At 40.8% G+C, this 23648-nt stretch overlaps 1 protein-coding gene across 1 annotated transcript in view; it reads left to right on the forward strand.

Annotated features, from left to right (window-relative positions):
* Nucleotides 1-3010: 3010 nt before the first annotated feature.
* LOC126101080 (uncharacterized) overlaps nucleotides 3011-23648 on the forward strand; it is a 40886-nt gene continuing 20248 nt past the window's right edge. Inside the window, exons 1-2 of the mRNA XM_049911759.1 lie at nucleotides 3011-3069; nucleotides 17976-18088. Coding sequence (XP_049767716.1) covers nucleotides 3037-3069; nucleotides 17976-18088 — 146 coding nt within the window. The 5' untranslated portion in view covers nucleotides 3011-3036. The remainder of the gene's footprint in view (nucleotides 3070-17975; nucleotides 18089-23648) is intronic.

Consider the following 23648-nt stretch of genomic DNA (forward strand, 5'->3'; position numbering starts at 1 on the left):
AAAATTTTTCTTTCCAGTCGGGTATGTATCAAACTAGGCGCCAATTTAATCAGTAATAGTAGGATAGACAGAAGCAAAGATAACTTGGTTCTAAATATTGACTTTAACCATTCAGAATTTCTCGCTGAATATGTGCCACACGGTACCTGAGCCTTGCGTTCAAAGGCAAGAACATTGTCAGTTCACTGAGAGGTCAAACAGTAAGTTGTCAACTCGTCGCAAAAGAAATTGCACATCAAGACTGAATTATAATGATTTCTAAAGGAGGTCTCACATCCATTTCCTAAGCAGTGGCGCACTGTGTTGATAAAGTTCGAGCACATTTTCCCTACTTTCCACGGAGAAATTCCAAAAAGGTGATGGAAAGTCACATATGTTATCAATTCGACAAAATTAACAAAACAGTCATTTAAGAAAATGTGAAGACAGTACTTCTTTTCGGATTATACGTCTAAATAGAAAGGCGAAATGGAGGGCTGTTAAGAATGCTGCAAGAAGAAATCAGTTCTGGACTGCGTCTCTTTTTTTTGGCATTCACAGATTAAACAAACTGCTCTAACAAATATGATGTAAAACATAACTGTTGTGAAAATAGTATTTATGTTGATCTGATAATTATTTTAATTGTTAAACGTACGCAATTCTGTGGGATTAGTAGGCCATCACTGCAACGTTCTTTTAATTTGAGAAGTCTCATTCTATTTTTAATATTGTTAGTTTTGCGTCGGATTCGAAAAACTAGACTCACAGGAGAACGACCATAAGGTGACCGAGGCAGCAATAGACCCTTGGAGACAAGTCGGCTGGAGGGCGATGTATTGAACAATGTAACACATTAGATCCACTGAGGAGAACCGTAGTTAGTTTTAAAATGTATCAGAGCTAAAAGGTATAGCGTAATTGATTATGATCGGGACGACAAATAATTAGAAACATCATGGTTGCCGCCTATAAAAAAAGGACAACAGTGAATTGTAATTCGCAGCACTAATTCTCTGGTGACGTCAACGGGCGCTACCAATGGCAGAGTATGAACCGGGAGTGGTCTACCTGTTGAATTTGTACTGCCTACCTTACGCAGCATAGTAGAGGCATATTTTCTAGGACTAGTATTTATAGCCAATCTGAAATGGCTACCACCAGAGGTCAGCTTTTAGCAGAAGTGACATTTAAAACTCAATACCTTTCTCCAGTAGGTTGCAGTAGATACTGGGAGATGAAGAAGCTTGCACAGGATAGAGTAGCATGGAGAGCTGCATCAAACCAGTCTCAGGACTGAAGACCACAACAACAACAACAACAAACCTTTCTCCAGGCCTGTGTGTCGGTACCCTCATCAGCATATGACTCTTAGAATCGACATACCACTGTGGGACCATATTTATTCTGGTTCCTTTCGGACGAGCCCTGTAGACAGCCTCCTAACGCAAATGATTGTCCTTTTATAGACCGCAAGCGACCAACTACCACTTGAGTATACTCTACACGTTTATTGTTACGTGGAACGTCAGAAACACTATTTCCTTTTCCCAGTAAGGGGATACAAACCTCACAGAAGCGACGCTGATCCAGAATTCTGACATCAGTCTGTGTATAATCTACTCGTTCTGACATACATCTACCTCCACCGAATCCTCACATTTGGCCATTCTCGCAAAAACCTTATGACGTGTACACTGCACATAATGAATCTGGATATATACCTTGTACCGATGGATATTATACAACTATATGCTGTTATGCTCACCGACAATTGTTCCTTTCTCTGTTCGGAAATCATATATACAGATTGCCCAACAGTTCTGCACCGCGTAGGTTGTGTCTTCACATACATCTGCCACATAGATACATATTTTCACAGCAGAATTGCTAGCCATTATTCATTTTCTTTGACATATCCGTAATCAATGACATGAGTTTGTCTGGGTTAGTTCCAAATTCCCTAGATCATATTCACGATAAAATTTACGATAATTAATGATTCAATTGAACAAAGGATTACAGAGGCGTTTATTGTGGCTGGAAATTTGTGCAGAAAACATGGAACTGTCAGGGAAATTGATTTCACTAGAGAAAGTCGCTGAAATGTCGGGTATTCTATAAGGGAACTTCAAAAAGTAAGTTACAGATTATTATGGCAAGCTGAGTAACTTGCTGCATTCTGTACTACACTTCACATTGACAGATACACTACACTGTTTTTCAGCACAGCCACCAATTGTCGGGATGTTGTAAATCGTTCAGTTCCTCGACAACAGAAATCAGCGCCTTGGTCACGGGACCAATCTTGAGCCACTGTGTCAACGCCCTCATCGTCCGAGCATCTACGATAGTTGTAAATCGGTTCCACGATTGCCTGGATATTGTCTGTCGTAAATGTCGATGGGCTTCCTAACCGATCACCATCACCCAAGTCTGTGCGGCGTTGGTCAGGCTGTTGGTACCATGTCACTACAGCTGGTTGTGACGTTACGTTTGGACCATGCGCCACCAGAATTTCACGGTGAATCTGTGTGCAATTTAGACGTTTTGCCCACAAGAATGGTACTGTCCCGCTTACTTCAGCTTTGGAGTAAGTTTCCAGTTGTCGCGACGTTTCATTCCCACGTTGTGATGCACCTGTTTTCCGTACCGCATCAAAAGTGATTCTTCAGGAAACCCACAACATGACAATACGCCACTCTTGGGTAATGGCCTTCATGGGACGACATGTCGTAACTTAACTTTTTGAAGCCCCCTCGTAGGTGACTCCACGAAATTGGAGACACAGGGGCGTTTAGAATCGTTGTTCGTTGACGAAGGAAACGTATTATCATTTTGATATAAATCTGTTGAGATTATGCTTCGTAAACAGTCTGTTTTGTAGTCGCATAGGAAAGGTGAAGAAGCACATTGAATTGTTATATTTCTCGCTTGTCAACTTCGGTCCGCACGCTGACTTCGGGAATCTTCGTGTTAACCCGTCGAGTTCTCCGGCTCCAAGACCGATTCTAGTAGTATGATAGTGAGTGTGAAAAGTTAGTGTGAGAAACTGTCATGTATCGTAGCTATCATTCACATAAAAGCGAGGTAGGCTTTTAATTTTTTTAAATAAAAATACGGATCGTTATCTGAACTTGCATGTTTTGTACAACAGCATTAAATATCCAGGATTCTCACTTCTTTTGCTAATTTATCTTCAGTTTAGTGCTTTGCTATTGTCTCACAAACCATTGCTCACAGATAGCAGTGATCATGGTATGAAAAGCATGTGATTTGAAACATGGTGCATCATTTGCTATCAAAGTCTATTGATGTTTCATTTCAGTGACAACAGTTCGAAGCGTATTCCTGCTGTAACTTCTCATGTAGTTTGTTACCGTATCTCATAGTGACATGGCATGGAATGGCGGCAGCCCACGCTAACGATGGGATATCTAGGGGACATAAGCTTAAGCATGCAGAACTGCTGATAAAACTGCAAATATACTGTTGTTTTGTAAAATTTTTGTACAGCATTCAGAACATCTCGATGATGATTCCGCAGCTGTTGTAGTGGTTTTGAAGGAAACGTCGTCATCAGTTGCACTTTTATTTTGGACTACTATCGGTTTCGACCCCCAAGGCCATTTCTAGTTAACCTGTCAGGCGTCCTGAGACAGCACGGAACCTTAAGGACTGAAACGGATCGTGGCTAAAATATTGTTTTGTATTCATGTTTCAGTATCTGGATGATTATTTAGACACAAACTGCCTCAGGTACTCAAGAATCTAAGTCATCGGTTTTCCAGTCCTGTTTCGAAATGCCTCGTTTTGACAGTAAGGCTGAAAAAATCCTACAGCAGAATTGTTTTTAACGTCCCTATCTGGCGCGGCTCTGTTTGCCTTTGTTGCTCTATGTTTCAAAATGCTTACTCATGAATGCGTTTAGTTTTAAAAATTGCGTAAAATGTCTTATTTTTACCTATGTTCTGAAAAAAGGAAATTGCGTCTGCTGTTGGCGTGATTATTCAATGCTCACGACGAAATTTGGCTTACTTATGTAAAGAAAGTACTTCGGAATGTTTCCAGAAGTGCCTTGAGAATGTGGATGTAAATGGAAAGTTTCAGCATCTGAGCAAAATAACCACAGATCCCTCACGAGGAAATGTGCTTAGAATGCATGAAAAAGAGTCGTGTGACACGCCTGTGAGGCGGCCGCGTTCTACAGCCCCGATTCGGATTAGAGAACAACGGGTGACGCCCGCGCCTGTCTTACTATGCCGGGCCGCAATAAATTACAGTTGATGCCATAATAATCTTGTCCAGGTCTAGACCATGCTGTGCGAGAACTTTAGCTTGGGGCGGCGCACTTAAAAAAGGACACAGTGGACATCCGTATGTGTTAATTAAAAAAAGTAGATATCGTTTTACCCTAACGTACTTTTACCTACAGCACAATAATACTTTAAATCGCTTTTTGAAGCATTAACTAACAAATTAACGTTTAGAAAATGTACCGTGTAGACTACTTTCACGTACATTACTTTTTAAACAAGGCTGACAGAAGGAAAATCAGCCATAAGGACATAGTTCCTGCTATATTCAATACATTTCATATCTGCTTTTCTAAACTGTTCGTACGATAATGCAGTTTATCAAACATTTACTGTTCTCTGTAGTACTTTTAGTCCAAGATCAGGTCATGGAGGAAGACATAATGCAACGTACTTTGTCAGCTCAGAGTTTTGCCACTGAAGAAATTTATGTTAAAGTTGGGCTGCCTCAGAGGCTTTCTTTTTAACAGTTGTGACATAGTATTACAGAATTATTGTAAATTCATTTATATTAATATTTCTATATTAATCCCAGCTGAACTTTGAACAGACACTAATAAATGATGTGGCAACTCCAGAAAAAGAAGAGAGAGAAATCATATGTGCCCATGAAAACTTAGAGTAAAACTTGCCCATATATATTACATAACTTTTTCAGCAAAATTCTGGATATCAATCAGGAAAAACTATTGGTGAGACTAAGTGGCCATCCTATACATATCCCCATGGAAATAAAATATCTGACCAGCAGCAGAAGTGGTTGTAAATGAAGATGTTTCTCCGTATCTAGTATTTGCATACTGCAGAGGAAATCTTTTTAAGGAAAAAAAACTGTAAATAGCCATCATATGCTACATTTATAAGAAGAATCCTCTATAGTATAGGAGTAGTCAAGGAGAGATTACTGTAATCTGCATTTGTGAAAACACTTCCAGTCTGTGGCAGATGTATTTTTGTAAACCCTCGTCCCCAGTTTTGTAAAGGCCTCGTCACTACTGCTGTGGAGGCCGAATGTTGCCATTGTTGTTACGTTACGCCAAGTTTGAGAGTTCGTGAAATGGCTTCTGGTGCAGAACACCACTAAGACAATTTCTACCTGCCGCTATTAGACAGCTATGCCCCAAGGTCGGGTAACAGGATACGAGAGCAAAGGTTGTACAACACTCCAACAAATTAGTAACAAAGTCACACAATTGAGTTAAAAAAGTGAACTTATCTTTGTGATCTGTCGAATAATGAAGCCTGCAACATTGTATGTATGTGGCTAAGTGCTAAGTACATAACAAATGCAATTTACAGCAACTGTCTGTTCACTTCTAAGAGTTCACTAAACAACGTTCCTTGTCTAAGTCAGTCCTGGACGATGATCTATAACCAAGTCGGCGAGAGCTGCTCTTCTATCATCCAAGTAGGCTTCTGTCCATTGTTGTCTGGTCATTAGCAGATTGTACTCAGCTAGTAACTGGCCGAGGCAAAGTTAATATTTTCATCCTCAGTACCACCCGTGGCGCTGGTGGAACTTGCTCAAGTGACGAGTGTCTTTGGCACTGGCACCAGCTTGCATCTTTGCACTTGTGGTGCTTTTGCTCTGTCTGTGTCTTGTTTGAAAGACACAGCACATCTAATTTCTATTAGAAGATTGTTAAAAGTTTATACCTGTGTACTTCCCTTCTTTCTGTGCCAAAATGAGATTCACTAAAGGGGTAACTAATTTATAGATACCCATTAACAGCTTACAGGCTATAACTAACTATTACACCAGAAACTTCTTGATGATGACTATTCATGATCATCTCTCCAACCCACATGTTAACAAGAGGTACATTGTATTCCTCTGGAGTCACTGTTTCATTGGACTACTTAAATCATTTAAGGATCTGTTTGGCTGACTATCCTGTTCCTTCTGGTGGAACCATATTGGTGTGATATCCTCTGCATGTGGGGACCAGTGACCCTGTAGGCTAGCTTAATTAATTCAGGTGATCACATGAGTGACGTGGTGCAAATTTTGTGGAAAAATAAGGCTGGCTTATGGCCCAGTTTTTATTGGCAATCAGCTAGTGACATATATTTTTTTCTTAGTAACAGTCAGATCTGGATTGACATACATACCGGGTTGTTCCATTGTGAAATTTGCCATGCAGGAGAGATCATTATGATACTGAAAAATGATCTCCTTACTTTACAGAGATTTACCGTTTATTGCAAGATGAAGACTGCACAGTTTTTCAAACTGAAGCTTGGTATTGATGTAATCGACATGAGTGGGGATACCCATGTAATCATGGGGTTGCAGAATTAAGAATATTTTGTAGGCTGATCTCAGTGGCAGTATTTGAGTCCATAAAAATGTTCATCTTACGTTCCCTTGCCCTTGTTGCTGCAACACACTGATCAGTGAAGATATTCTACTATTATCATATAATGTAAAATAAATAAGAAACTTGACTGTTTACATTAAGGAACTGTTTGCCATATCTTATTAGTGCAAGGCTTCATAGTAGTTTGTAGAGTATAAAGTGGACATAGACAACATCATATCCCACATTATGGACACACAGGTATGCTGAATACATGTCAGAGAACAATTATTTTACCCATGAGGCAGGTTGTGTGGTTGAAACATATGGTATTCCCAGCAACCAGCCTGTACTTAAATGAAAACATTTATTTTATAATGTGTGTTCAATTCATTTGAACTTTCTAGATAAAGTTCTTGATTTCTTGAAGTTATCTGTTCTGTTCATCACTGTGCTACATTGTGTGGATACAGCTCCACCATTTAGTTTTAGTTACTCCTGGAGGACATAGACAGTGTCCACCAATACACCCATTATTATTTCACCTACAAATAATGAAGTGAGGTTGTACAAGAAAGGAGATAAAATAGATTATGACTATTTCCTCCCCCATTATTACCATCACCACCACCTCCATATACGTTGCCATTATTTCATGCTGATAGCCAGCGTCTAGTGGTGTGACTTTTTCTCAGTCTCTGTGGGAAACAAAGTAAAAGTGGAATATAAGGAAAAGAGAAATGTTACATAGACATTTATACTCTCCAAACTACTGTGAAGTGCATGGCAGAAGTTATTAGAGTTTTTCCCATTCCATTCATGTAAGGAACAATACTAATAAAATTGCTAGAACCATCATTTAAAGCCAGTTCTCGAAACTTTGTAGGTAGGCTTTCCTGAGAGCACTTGCAAGTTTAGTTTCTTAATTGTCTCTGTGACACACTCCTATGGATGAAACAGATCTGTGACCATTCATGTTGCCCTTCTCTGAATGTGTTCAATATCACCTATGAGTATTCTGGGATGGACTGCGCGAGTGATTTGTAAGCAATCTCCTTTGTAGGCTGGTTGCCTTTCCCCAGTATTCTACCAATAAATGGAAATCTACCTACCACCTGCTGTATCCATGACTGAGCATGTGTGACCATTCGCCTTCATATCCCTACAAAATGTTACACCCAGATATTTGTATTAGTTGATGGATACTAATTGTGACATTGATATTGTAGTCATAGGATACTGCATTTTCTTGTTACATGTTTCAAATACGAATTCTTCTATAGACTTGGCTTTTACTGTCTGAGGTTAAACCTGGAAATCTGGTGAGTTTATACTCAAAACAAATTTTAAAATTCGTGTTACACGACATAGTTGAACCATTCAGTGATGTATGAGGTAGAGTGACAGTCATGCCTGTTTGGTAATCCACCTCCCCCCTCCCCAATGAATTTTCTGTGTTGGACACTAAGTCCATGCACTTCTGAACACTGTAACACAAGAGGCTTTACTGAGAGGAAAATGATCTTACCTTCGCCAGTTGTCACCTGTCCTCCTCCTGTGTACACAGTACTACAAGGTATAATCAATAACTATTTATAGTGTACCACAGTGGTATAGAGGAAGTCAAGACAATCGGTTTCATAAGGGACATTTGTAGTTTGTCAGGCTGGGAAACAACCTCAAATTGGCCAACAAAAGATACCTAAGCTGCAGTGCATGCACATTGCTTGAGATTTTGAATATCCTCTCACAGTCCTAAGCCACTGGCGTAGTAGATCGTACTTGTTTGCAACTCATTTATTTTTCTTGCTAAAATCATCCTTGAATATTAAACACAAAGCACAAATGCATGTCCACTAATTCACTGACTGTGAATAATTTATTTTGGTGCCACACTTTTTAGTGGCTCACTCACCATGAGAGGGGCTAATTCGCAGTTTGTGATGCTAACGGGAGAGCTTAGTTTGGACTACTCCATTCTCTCACTCTTTGTAAGGATATTAATGGCATGAAGGCAGAACATTGTGCCACTGTGGTATGTTGCAAAAAGTTATCGTTTACTCCCTATATACTGAGTGGTGATGTTGCAGGCTTGTTCACAACATGGTTTTATTCTGTAAAGCCTGGTGAAAATATTTTGCCAAATACTTGCTTACACAGAGAAATATCTATCAAACCAAACTGACAGGAGGCAGTTTACTAGTTTTGATACATTATATTTTAATTGCACAACTTCATTATTTTAAGAAACTGATATCATTTAATCTCGCTGAGGATGTACACACTCTTTCAACCAATAATATGTGTGTTATTCGCTTTAATATTTTGATCAGTTTTTGTCCTTCTCCATTATTTTTATATATTTATGTACCAAAGTGATAGGATCATCTGTTTTTTTTGTGTGATTTGTCAGCTTCATTTATTTGGCTTTGCATTATATCTTTAGCTCATTCAGAATGGTAGACAATAAAATCTATGCTTAAAGATATAGTTCCATTCAGCCAGAGATGATAGGTGACAGTTCAAATGTGCATTGCATAGTTGCTGTATGTACCTACTACGGCCAATCACATAATGCAATTATGTTTATGTTTCTATAATAGCACAGCCCCACCCCCCATACCATAGACCTTGCCGTTGGTGGGGAGGCTTGCGTGCCTCAGCGATACAGATAGCCGTACCGTAGGTGCAACCACAACAGAGGGGTATCTGTTGAGAGGCCAGACAATCGTTTGGTTCCTGAAGAGGGACAGCAGCCTTCTCAGTAGTTGCAGGGGCAACAGTCTGGATGATTGACTGATCTGGCATTGTAACACTAACCACTAAAGGGCATGCAGCTTTACTGCATGGTTAAATGATTATGGCATCCTCTTGGGTAAAATATTCCGGAGGTAAAATAGTCCCCCATTTGGATCTCCGGGCGGGGCCTACTCAAGAGAACATCGTTATCAGGGGGGGGGGGGGGGGGGGGGACTGGCGTTCTACAGATCGGAGTGTGCAATGTCGGATCCCTTAATCGGGCAGGTAGGTTAGAAAATTTAAAAAGGGAAATGGATAGGTTAAAGTTAGATACAGTGGGAATTAGTGAAGTTCGGTGGCAGGAGGAACAAGACTTCTGGTCAGGTGAATACAGGGTTATAAATACAAAATCAAATAGGGATAATGCAGGAGTAGGCTTAATAATGAATAAAAAAATAGGAGTGCAGGTAAGCTACTACAAACGGCATAGTGAACGCCTTTTGTGGCCAAGATAGACACGAAGCCCGCGCCTACTACAGTAGTACAAGTTTATATGCCAATTAGCTCTGCAGATGATGAAATGGAAGCAATGTATCATGAGATAAAAGAAGTAATTCAGATAGTGAAGGGAGACGAAAATTTAATAGTCATGGGTGACTGGAATTCGATAGTAGGAAAAGGAAGAGAAGGAAACATAGTTGGTGAATATGGATTGGGGGAAAGAAATGAGAGGAAGCTGCCTGGTAGAATTTTGCACAGAACATAACTTAATCATAGCTAACACTTGGTTCAATAATCATAAAAGGAGGTTGTATACATGCAAGAAGCCTGGAGATACTGACAGGTTTCAGATAGATTATATAATGGTAAGACAGAGATTTAGGAACTAGGTTTTAAATTGTAAGACATTTCCAGGGGCAGATGTGGACTCTGACCACAATCTGTTGGTTATGAACTGTAGATTAAAACTGAAGAAACTGCAAAAAGGTGGGAATTTAAGGAGATGGGACCTGGATAAACTGACTAAACCAAAGATTGTGCAGAGTTTCAGGGAGAGCATAAGCGAACAATTGACAAGAATGGGAGAAAGAAATACAGTAGAAGAAGAATGGGTAGCTTTGAGGGATGAAGTAGTGAAGGCAGCAGAGGATCAAGTAGGTAAAAAGATGAGGGCTAGTAGAAATCCTTGGGTAACAAAAGAAATATTGAATTTAATTGATGGAAGGAGAAAATATAAAAATACAGTAAATGAAGGAGGCAAAAAGGGAATACAATCGCCTCAAAAATGAGATCGACAGGAAGTGCAAAATGGCTAAGCAGGGATGGCTAGAGGACAAATGTAAGGATGTAGAGGCTTATCTCACTAGGGGTAAGATAGATACTGCCTACAGGAAAATTAGAGAGACCTTTGGAGAGAAGAGAACCACTTGTATGAATATCAAGAGCTCAGATGGAAACCCAGTTCTAAGCAAAGAAGGGAAAGCAGAAAGGTAGGAGGAGTATATAGAGAGTCTATACAAGGGTGATGTACTTGAGGGCAATATTATGGAAATGGAAGAGGATGTAGATAAAGATGAAATGGGAGATACAATACTGCGTGAAGAGGTTGACAGAGCACTGAAAGACCTAAGTTGAAACAAGGACCTGGGAGTAGACAGCATTCCATTAGAACTACAGACAGCCTTGGGAGAGCCAGTCCTGACAAAACTCTACCATCTGGTGAGCAAAATGTATGAGACAGCCAAAATACCCTCAGACTTCAAGAAGAATATAATAATTGCAATCCTAAAGAAAGCAGGTGTTGACAGATGTGAAAATTACCGAACTATTAGTTTAATGTCACGGCTGCAAAATACTAACGCGAATTCTTTACAGACAAATGGAAAAACTGGTAGAAGCCGACCTCGGGGAAGATCAGTTTGGATTCCGTAGAAATGTTGGAACACGTGAGGCAATACTGACCCTACGGCTTATCTTAGAAGCTATATTAAGAAAAGGCAAACCTACGTTTCTAGCATTTGTAGACTTAGAGAAAGCTTTTGACAATGTTGACTGGAATACTCTCTTTCAAATTCTAAAGGTGGCAGGGGTAAAATACAGGGAGCGAAAGGCTATTTACAATTTGTAAGAAACCAGATGGCAGTTATAAGAGTGGAGGGACATGAAAGGGAAGCAGTGGTTGGGAAGGGAGTAAGACAGGGTTGTAGCCTCTCCCCGATGTTATTCAATCTGTATATTGAGCAAGTAGTAAAGGAAACAAAAGAAAAATTCGGAGTAGGTATTAAAATCCATGGAGAAGAAATAAAAACGTTGAGGTTCGTCGATGATATTGTAATTCTGTCAGAGACAGTAAAGGACGTGGAAGAGCAGTTGAACGGAATCAACGGTGTCTTAAAAGGAGGATATAAGATGAACATCAACAAAACCAAAATGAGGATAATGGAATGCAGTCGAATTAAATTGTGTGATGCTGAGGGAATTAGATTAGGAAATGAGACACTTAAAGTAGTAAAGGAGTTATGCTATTTGGGGAGGAAAATAACTGATGATGGTTGAAGTAGAGATGATATAATATGTAGACTGGCAATGGAAAGGAAAGTGTTTCTGAAGAAGAAAAATTTGTTAACATCGAGTATAGATTTAAGTGTCAGGAAGTCGTTTCTCTGAAAGTATTTGTGTGGAGTGTAGCCATGTATGGAAGTGAAACATGGACGCTAAACAGTTGAGACAAGAAGAGAATAGAAGCTTTCGAAATGTGGTGCTACAGAAGAATGCTGAAGATTAGATGGGTAGATCACATAACTAATGAGGAGGTATTGAATAGAATTGGGGAGAAGAGGAGTTTGTGGCACAACTTGACTAGAAGAAGGGATCGGTTGGTAGGACATGTTCTGAGGCATCAAGGGATCACCAATTTAGTATTGGAGGGCAGCGTGGAGGGTAAAAATCGTAGAGGGAGACCAAGAGATGAATACACTAAGCAGATTCAGAAGGATGTAGGCTGCAGTAGGTACTGGGAGATGAAGCAGCTTGCACAGGATAGAGTAACATGGAGAGCTGCATCAAACCAGCTGCAGGACTGAAGTCCACAACAACAACAGTGGCACCACAATGTTGATGGAGTTGTAGGTGGCTGTTTTTTCAGTCAGTATTGATGGCAGCCTTATGCACTTTGCAGTTGAAAGTTGACAGCAATGTTACCAGCTGTCTTGGGCTTTCTCTTGCTGTATGGAATGGAGTGTCGTCAACAGTTTGGTTAAATGATGACCACTTCACTTATTTCTGGGGGTAGTAACTGCAAGACTACCCAAAGGGGAATTGCTTACTACACAAATTGGAAGTTGATTGCTGGGCATTCACCACCTATATTGTGCAGTGGTATGCTGCACATGACAATACCAGTTAGAAATTTGTTAGTAACCAGCTTGTGACCATTTCCAGGCAACTCACTGCGCAAGTTGCCAGTGAGTTTAATTTCTCTGTTTCAAGAGATCATATTTTTATTGACTCTGCATTTAACATTAAATTGATGATGAAAGTAGAAAAACATCTCTAAATGCACATTCAATCGTTTTTCTTCTTCTGCTTGACTTGTACTTAAGCATTTTTTTCGTATTCTGTAGAATTTTTTTTAGAGATAGATCTCATGAAAAAGAGAACACTTCATCTACTACTGAATAGAATGAAAATGGATGTGACTGTCATTGTACATTAATCTTTATGAAGGTGGAATAACGAGGCCTACATGTGTTATGCACTATTGGATTGTGGAAGCATGAAATTTTCCTCTGTCACTATGTCTTTCAGCATAACCAGTCTGAGTAATTGTAAGTCATCTCGTAGCACTGCAGCTTGCAATTGCATTAACAGAGTAGAGTGGTATGATTTGTAAACAAAGTTCTTACATGCTTGCTGCTCAGTGCATCAATATGGTTTGGAAGAATCCATAACTTATTTACATGTCGTCATTCTTTTGAGTCATCTCCTTTTGGCATGGACGTGTACATTTTGCTGTTTATATTCCAAAATATTTTTGTTGTCTGCGGTGCACTGCATCAAATAATGGTTACCCCTCGTGTGCATCAAATAATGGTTACCCCTCGTGTGCATCAAATAATGGTTACCCCTCGTGTGCATCAAATAATGGTTACCCCTCGTGTGCATCAAATAATGGTTACCCCTTGTGCAAAATACAATGAAAGTGAAACAAATGTGCACTGTTTGGTCAAGTGTTTTAAATGAAAAACTTTACATAAGGTTATATTATATTTATATCAGAATTCTCTATTTTTTTTCCTTTTTCAGTTTATGCAGTCAAAGTTTTGCCTAAATACAAAGAAAAACGGAAATTTTGTTCGGAACATGAAAGCTACACTTATGTACTCTGTATTTAAATTAAGTCAACACTTTCTTAACTCTGAGTAATTCTATGCCTCTGCTATTGCATTCTACATCTACATTTACATCTACACTCTGCAAACCACTGTGAGGTGTATGGCAGAGGGTACGCCCTGTTGTACCAGTTATTAAGGTTTCTTCTTATGAGGCCTGTTCAAACAATTCCAAAACTTTGCCCACAAATTTTTTTCTATGTTGAGCTTTTACGTATTGTGCATTGTTTCTTTCAAAATACTCTCCTCCCAATTGATACAAAACTCCTAACGTCATTTCCGCTTCCAGAAGTAGTTTTGATACGTTTATTACTGGATCACGTGAAGCACAGTCTGCGAATTTTCTTCTGTATTGTCTATCTTTGCAAATCTTCATCCTTCCAATGGGGTTTTAAACTTTGGAAATAAAAGAAAGGCGTCCCCAGGGGCAAGTTCTGGAGAGGACGGAGGATGAGGCAGCACGACTCGTGAACCATCAGACGAACTTGGCAGCAACATAATGCATGCAAAGATGCTGTGTTAGGATTTCATGACATGATCCAACTGAACTGTTACATTCTTCTGCAATCTCTTTAATAGTCAGTCTTAGATTGGCACGCACAATGTCATTGTCGTTCCTGACGTGAGCATTGTCAGTAGACACTGAAGGGCATTCTGAACGAAGGTCACCTTTAACTTCCATCTGGCTATTTTTAATCAATGTGAACCATTCATAACACCGAGTATAGCTTAAGCACTCATCACCATAGGTTTCCTGCATCATTTCATTCATCTCTAAAGGTTTTCTTGAATTTCATACAAAATTTAATGCAGACACGTTGCTCTTCTAACTATGCCATCTTGAAATTCACAAAATGTGCAACACAGCGTTTTACTCAATACAACACTGAACAATAACTAACAGACATACAATAATGGAACTTCCAGCATTTACACATTAAACACAGGCATGTGCAGGGATGTCAATCGCATTTCGCCCCAACACACCATTGGTGCAAAATTACAACTGTTCTGGAATTTTTTGAACTGATTCATATTCCATTCACATTTGGAGCAAAGGAAGAATAATTGTTTGAATGCCTCTGTGCCTGCAGTAATTATTCTAATCAATCCTCACAATCCCTATGTGAGCAGTACATAGGGGTTGTAGTTTATTCCTGGAGTAATCATTTAAAGCCAGTTCTTGAAAATCCCAATAAACATACTGAATCACAGTATGTTATATAGTAATTCTATGCAACACAATGAGTTTCAAATCTGTGTTGTATCACTTACCATGCAGTTTGTTTGTAGTTTGTCCGTATTGATAAACTTGAAAATTTTCATTTTTTCAATAAAAAATTGAAAATCCAGGCTGGAATAATGACAATATTCGAAAAGGGTAGATTGCTTCTCACCTTATAGATGAGATGTTGAGTCCCAGACAGGCACAACAAAAAGACAATTAACATACAAGCTTTCAGCCAGAAGGCCTTATTCTGAAATGGACAACATTCACACAAAACAGCTCACATACACATGACCACTGTCATGGCTGCCAAGGCCAGGCTGTGAGGAACTGTACATGATGGGAGAAGCAGTCTCGATTGTGGGGATAAGGATGAGCTTAGGGTGGGGAGGGGGAGGGATGGCAGTGTAGGGACAGGGAATGATAAAGTGCTGCTTGTGGGAGCATACGGGAACAAGGTGGACAGAGGTAGGTCAGCTGGGTGCAGTTGGGAGATCAAGAGGAGGGCGGGGGGTGGGGAGGAGAGAAGTTAGAAACTTTGGGTGCAGTTGGAATTGAAGACTGTGTCGTACTAGAGTGAAAACAGGGAAGGGGATGGGATATGTGGGTGAAGAACAATGATTACTGAAGATTGAGGCCAGGAGGGTTACAGGAACATAGAATACATTTCAGGCAGAGTTCCCGCCTGCAAAATTCAGAAAAGCTCGTGTTGGTGGGAAGGAACCACATAGCACAGGCTGTGGAGAAGTTATTAAGATTAAGAACATTGTGTTGGGCAGTGTGCTTAGCAAGTGGGTGGTCTAGCTGTCTCATAGCCACAGTTTTGTGATGGCCATTCCTGTGGACAGACAGCTTGTTAGTTGTCATGCCATCGTAGGAAGTCGCACAGTGGCTGCAACGTAGTTGGTAGATCACCTGGCTGCTTTTGCAGGTGGCCCTGCCCTTGATGGGGGCAGATGCTTGTGACAGTGCTGAAATAGGTAATAGTGGGAGGATGTATGGGACAGGTCTTGCGTCTAGGTCTGTTGCAGGGATATGAGCCATGGGACAAAGGTTTGGGAGCAGAGGTGGGCTAGAGATGGACAAGGATATTGTGTCAGTTCGATGGATGGTGGAATACCACTGTGGGGGGATGGTGAGGATAGTGGGCAGAACATTCCTCATTTCAGCACACAACAAGTAGTAGTCAAAACCCTGGTGGAGAATGTGATTCAGTTACTCCAGTCCTGGGTGGTACTAAATCATGAAGGGAATGCTCCTCTGTGACTGAATGGTGGGCTTTGGGAGGCAGTGGCTGACTATAGAGATAAGTCACAAGAGACCTGTTTCTGTACAAGGTTGGGAGGGTAGTTACAGTCAGTGAAGGGTTCAGTGAGTCTCTTGGTATATTTCAAGAGAGATTGCTTGTCACTGAAGATGTGACAGCCATGAGTGACTAGGCTGTATGGAAGGGATTTCTTATTATTAAATGGATTGCAGCTGTCGAAATGGAGGTATTGCTGATGATTGGTAAGTTTGTTGTGGATAGCGGTAATGATGTAGCCATTTTTGAGGCGGAGGTCAACATCGAGGGAGGTGGTTTATTGGGTTGAGGAGGACCAAGTTAAGCAAATAGGGGAGGTGTTGATGTTCTGGAGAAATGTGGACAGGGTGTCCTGATCCCTACTCCATATCATGAAGATGAAGATGTCATCAGTGAATGTGTACTATGTGAGGAGTTGAGGATTCCGTGTGGTTAGGAAGGACTCCTCTATATGGCCCATGAATAGGTGGGTATAGAGTGGTGCCATGTGGGTGCGCATTGCTGTATCACAGTTTATTTTCATTAGTTTGTCATAATAATCTGGTACAATAATTTACTGAGCAGTACCTTGCAGCAATGTCTGATGTACAGGTGATCAATGATCAGCTATTTCTTTCACAAGTAAACATCTTATACTACTCAAGAGTGTGTACATAATATAACTGGAGAAACATGTATTTCACAATCACATTTCAAGTGATGTGAAGTGATCATGTGATAGGCCAACCCAGCTCTGAAACAATGTACCTAAAATTAAGAAAATCAAACAATGGAAAATCTAGGATGTAACAATATTATAAAAAGGATAGTTGCTACTCACCGTATAGTGGATACGCTGAGTCACAGATAGGCACAACAAAAAGACTGTCACAAAATAAGCTTTCAGCCAACAAGGTCGTTGTCAAAAAAATACACACACACACACACACACACACACACACACACACACACACACACACTTACACAAATGCAACTTCTTACACACATGACTACAGTCTCAGGCAGTTTGTGCGACTCAGCAACTATCCTTTTCATAATATTGCCGTATTAAGAAAATTAACAGTGAAAAAGAAAATGCACTCAAAAGCATTAAAAAGTGCATGTATTGTAGAACTGAAGATCAATGTAAAGGAACTAATTATGCAGAAACTTCATTCTCCATTATAAAAATCCAGAACAGCTCTGGGTAAGAACAGTGGTTTGGAGAAAAAACAATAAACAAACATTTATTGCTTGCAAAAAGGCAGATTTCAAACTGCCATGGCCTCGGAACTCATTACCATCTTCGTTAATAAACTATGTTATTAAAGTACTAGTTACCAGGCAGTGATTTAACATTGCCTTGCTTTGACTTCTTAAAATACTTTCTTGTGAATCTGGGTTCTCTCCCCTATTTATTCTGATAAATTGAAAAATACGTTTGAAGTATAAAAAAATAATCACAAATTATCTGAGAGACTTTGTCATGGATATAAAAAATGTTGGTGGTGGAATCAACTAGCCGTAGTTTTGAATATAATTTAATTTAATACTAGTTCTAGTGCAGGATGCTGTTGAATGTATGGGAATGAAGCAGAAAATTGGATTATCCATTACACTCTAAGCTAATGCTGAAATCTACAATGAAATAGTTCATTTTTTAATTTACTTTCCAAGTACCAAGCTGATGCCTTCATAAGAATGTACTTGCTCTTACTACATTTGTGTTCCCTTTTGCAGAAGGTTATAGCTGATGGCATTATGACACCCAGACACTCAAAACGTGTGGCAAGAACTGTACCAAAGACAGTTGCATTCATTGATCTCACAGACAGTCCTTCAAAAATCAATAAGTAAGTAATCACTACAATAGGCGTTACTTAATGTTCAGAGATAACCTTCCTGCATGAAAGGATGAAATAGCTTGTAGAATTTATTTATTATGCTGTGGGATTAGGTGTGAGGCCCTATTTGACCCACATTCTTAACAAGTCTTCAGATGTAACCGCATTTTGTTTTTTTCTTTCATTGCTATTGCAAGGCATGCATTTGTAAGCTTTATAATTCCAGAAATATATACAGTATTTTCTCCTCCTTGGGTGCATACCTATTAATCTGTAATGCTATGCATGATATTTGTGTAGTGTTTCTACAAAAAATGACGAAATACTGTAGACCTGTAATAAAATAGATTGCGTAAGTCAGAATGTGAAACATCTGGTGTGTGTGTGTGTGTGTGTGTGTGTGTGTGTGTGTGTGTGTGTGTGAAGCAATTCCCGGGGCATTGCAAGTGCTACCTACAATTCCTTCTCAGAAAAGAAAGCTAACTACTCACACTGATGGTACACACTGCTTGCAAGACACAAGACATGCTGCCTCTGCACCACTCCTCTCCCTAGCAGCACTTCTACACACGTACTCTGCACTGCCATTTAAAATACACCAAGTTAAAATGTGTACCCTATACTTAGTGTTTGTAAATCGGTTGATTAATGATCTCCTTATAGAAACTAAAAGATTTCAGGCTGTCTGCGCGTTGTGTCCGACCACTGCTAATAATGATGATAATAACAATAATAGTAGTAGTAGTAATAATAATAATAATAATGTGTAGGTACTATAGCAATGTAGTAGTCATTACATATTTACTTTTATTATGCTGTCTATTAGTTCATTTATCTGTTGAGATATAAATAATGAAGCAATTTTTGGATCATCATGAGAGATTTAAGGATACGTGACGTGTCTCACACGGGGAGGCCGCCAATTGTGAAATTCAGATTCGATTCATACAGAGCATAATAAAAGCTCATGGCCAGAGGTGTAATGTGGCAAAGCACAAAGATGCACTTCTCAGCCGTTGTCGAGAAAATCGACAGTTAAAAGAAACCGTTGCGGTGAAATACTCTCTACGATTAGTAATTTTCTACAGCGTGGTGAGGCAGCGGTAAGCGCTGGGGTTCGTAATCCGAAGGTCGCCGGATCGAATCTCGCGCCATGCAACTTTTTTTTTTAGTATTTGTTTTTTGTAATTCAAATGTGTGTGTGTGTATATATATATATATATATAATAGAGGGAAACATTCCACGTGGGAAAAATATATTTAACAAGAAAGATGATGAGACTTACCAAACAAAAGCGCTGGCAGGTCGATAGGCACACAAACATACACACAAAATTCTAGCTTTCGCAACAAACGGCTGCCTCGTCAGGAAAGAGGGAAGGAGAGGGAAAGACAAAAGGATATGGGTTTTAAGGGAGAGGGTAAGGAGTCATTCCAATCCCGGGAGCGGAAAGACTTACCTTAGGGGGAAAAAAGGACAGGTATACACTCGCGCACACACACACATATCCATCCGTGCTTGTGTCTGTGTATATGCGGATGGATATGTGTGTGTGTGTGCGCGCGAGTGTATACCTGTCCTTTTTTCCCCCTAAGGTAAGTCTTTCCGCTCCCGGGATTGGAATGACTCCTTACTCTCTCCCTTAAAACCCATATCCTTTTGTCTTTCCCTCTCCTTCCTTCTTTCCTGACGAGGCAGCCGTTGGTTGCGAAAGCTAGAATTTTGTGTGTATGTTTGTGTTTGTTTGTGTGTCTATCGACCTGCCAGCGCTTTTGTTCGGTAAGTCTCATCATCTTTCTTTTTAAATATATTTTTCCCACGTGGAATGTTTCCCTCTATTATATATATATATATATATATATATATATATATATATATATATATATATATATATATATATATATAAAAACAAAGATGATGTGACTTACCAAATGAAAGTGCTGGCAGGTCGACAGACACACAAACATACACACAAAATTCAAGCTTTCGCAACAAACTGTTGCCTCATCAGGGAAGAGGGAAGGAGAGGGAAAGACGAAAGGATGTGGGTTTTAAGGGAGAGGGTAAGGAGTCATTCCAGTCCCGGGAGCAGAAAGACTTACCTTAGGGGGAAAAAAGGGCGGGTATACACTTGCACACACACACATATCCATCCACACATATACAGACACAAGCAGACATATTTAAAGACAAAGAGTTTGGGCAGAGATGTCAGTCGAGGCAGAAGTGCAGAGGCAAAGATGTTGTTGAATGACAGGTGAGGTATGAGTGGCGGCAACTTGAAATTAGCAGAGATTGAGGCCTGGTGGATAACGGGAAGAGAGGATATATTGAAGAGCAAGTTCCCATCTCCGGAGTTCGGATAGGTTGGTGTTAGTGGGAAGTATCCAGATAACCCGGACGGTGTAACACTGCGCCAAGATGTGCTGGCCGTGCACCAAGGCATGTTTAGCCACAGGGTGATCCTCATTACCAACAAACACTGTCTGCCTGTGTCCATTCATGCGAAAGGTCAGTTTGTTGCTGGTCATTCCCACATAGAATGCATCACAGTGTAGACAGGTCAGTTGGTAGATCACGTGGGTGCTTTCACACGTGGCTCTGCCTTTGATTGTGTACACCTTCCGGGTTACAGGACTGGAATAGGTGGTGGTGGGAGGGTGCATGGGACAGGTTTTACACCAGGGGCGGTTACAAGGGTAGGAGCCAGAGGGTAGGGAAGGTGGTTTGGGGATTTCATAGGGATGAACTAAGAGGTTACAAAGTATGTCTGGTCTTCAAAAGTGAAGAAGTTGTGGGTCAGGATGAAGGTAATGAGGAAAGAGGTTTTAGGTAGGGTGGCAGGTGATCGGCGTGAAAGGAAGTGCTCCATCGAGGCCCTGGATGTGCGGGATATTTGTGTATAAGGAAGTGGCATCAATGGTTACAAGGATGGCTTCTGGGGGTAACGGATTGGGTAAGAATTCCAGGCGTTCGAGAAGGTGGTTGGTATCTTTGATGAAGGATGGGAGACTGCATGTAATGGGTTGAAGGTGTTGATCTATGTAGGCAGAGATACGTTCTGTGGGGGCTTGGTAACCAGCTACAATGGGGCGGCCAGGATGATTGGGTTTGTGAATGCCAACAATTAAAGGGAACAGCCATGGGTACCAGGATGGCCCCTTCGTACGCCAACCTATTCATGGGTCGCTTAGAGGAAGCCTTCTTGGTTACCCAGGCCTGCCAACCCAAAGTTTGGTACAGATTTATTGATGACATCTTCATGATCTGGACTCACAGTGAAGAAGAACTCCAGAATTTCCTCTCCAACCTCAACTCCTTTGGTTCCATCAGATTCACCTGGTCCTACTCCAAATCCCATGCCACTTTCCTTGATGTTGACCTCCACCATGGCCAGCTTCACACGTCCGTCCACATCAAACCCACCAACAAGCAACAGTACCTCCATTACGACAGTTGCCCCCCCATTCCACATCAAACGGTCCCTTCCCTACAGCCTAGGTCTTCGTGGCAAACGAATCTGCTCCAGTCCGGAATCCCTGAAGCATTACACCAACAAACTGACAACAGCTTTCGCATCCCGCAACTACCCTCCCAACCTGGTACAGAAGCAAATAACCAGAGCCACTTCCTCATCCTCTCAAACCCAGAACCTCTCACAGAAGAACCACAAAAGTGCCCCACTTGTGACAGGATACTTTCCGGGACTGGATCAGATTCTGAATGTGGCTCTCCAGCAGGGATACGACTTCCTCAAATCCTGCCCTGAAATGAGATCCATCCTTCACGAAATCCTCCCCACTCCACCAAGAGTGTCTTTCCGCCGTCCACCTAACCTTTGTAACCTCTTAGTTCATCCCTATGAAATCGCCAAACCACCTTCCCTACCCTCTGGCTCCTACCCTTGTAACCGCCCCTGGTGTAAAACCTGTCCCATGCACCCTCCCACCACCACCTATTCCAGTCCTGTAACCCGGAAGGTGTACACAATCAAAGGCAGAGCCACGTGTGAAAGCACCCACGTGATCTACCAACTGACCTGTCTACACTGTGATGCATTCTATGTGGGAATGACCAGCAACAAACTGTCCATTCGCATGAATGGACACAGGCAGACAGTGTTTGTTGGTAATGAGGATCACCCTGTGGCTAAACATGCCTTGGTGCACGGCCAGCACATCTTGGCGCAGTGTTACACCGTCCGGGTTATCTGGATACTTCCCACTAACACCAACCTATCCGAACTCCGGAGATGGGAACTTGCTCTTCAATATATCCTCTCTTCCCGTTATCCACCAGGCCTCAATCTCTGCTAATTTCAAGTTGCCGCCACTCATACCTCACCTGTCATTCAACAACATCTTTGCCTCTGCACTTCTGCCTCGACTGACATCTCTGCCCAAACTCTTTGTCTTTAAATATGTCTGCTTGTGTCTGTATATGTGTGGATGGATATGTGTGTGTGTGTGTGCGCGCGCGAGTGTATACCCGTCCTTTTTTCCCCCTAAGGTAAGTCTTTCCGCTCCCGGGACTGGAATGACTCCTTACCCTCTCCCTTAAAACCCACATCCTTTCGTCTTTCCCTCTCCTTCCCTCTTCCCTGATGAGACAACAGTTTGTTGCGAAAGCTTGAATTTTGTGTGTATGTTTGTGTTCGTTTGTGTGTCTGTCGACCTGCCAGCACTTTCATTTGGTAAGTCACATCATCTTTGTTTTTACGTATATTTTTCCTACGTGGAATATATATCTGTGTGTGTGTGTGTGTGTGTGTGTGTGTGTGTGTGTGTGTGTGTTTGAATTGCAAAAAACTGATAATAAAAAAAGTTGCATTGCGCGAGATTCGATCCGGCGACCTTCGGATTACGAACCCCAGCGCTTACCGCTGCGCCACGACGATGTAGAAAATCATTAATCGTAGAGAGTATTTCACCGCAACGGTTTCTTTTAACTGTCGATTTTCTCGACAACAGCTGAGAAGTGCATCTTGGTGCTTTGCCACATTACACCTCTGACCATGAGCTTTTATTATGCGCAATATGAATCGAATCTGAATTTCACAATTGGCGGCCTCCCCTTGTCAGTTTTACTGTGGTAGATGCATGGCACAAAGTATGTGTGTAATGGGTAGACTACCTGAGGAAGATATTATTACATTTGTTTCAGAAGCTGTAACTTCCACCTCATTGTCGCACATTAATGTCAGCATTTGAAAAAAAAAGTAATTATTGGTAATTGTGTAAACAGTATTACAGTCATTAAACAGCAACAAGTGGTGTTTTAAAAAATATTTAGTATCGTGACCGAAACATAACCAAACCCTTTTGTTTTTACCCTTGAGAAAACTTCATTTTACCCCTTAAGGGGTAATTAACCCCAGGTTGGGAACCACCAGTTTAGGAGAAGTTTGATAATATTTTGTATGCTACTGGCAAAAGTGATACTCTTCTAATCGTTGACACTTCATTTTGACTCCTGTCTTATGTAATCGGTGGATTACTGGTATTTTCCACTTTCCTGGAATCTTCACCATTTTCCAGATGCTCTTAGAGGGCCAGTGCTGATCACTAA

This window comes from Schistocerca cancellata, chromosome 9 (genome assembly GCF_023864275.1).
Source record: "Schistocerca cancellata isolate TAMUIC-IGC-003103 chromosome 9, iqSchCanc2.1, whole genome shotgun sequence".
NCBI classification, from domain to species: domain Eukaryota; kingdom Metazoa; phylum Arthropoda; class Insecta; order Orthoptera; family Acrididae; genus Schistocerca; species Schistocerca cancellata.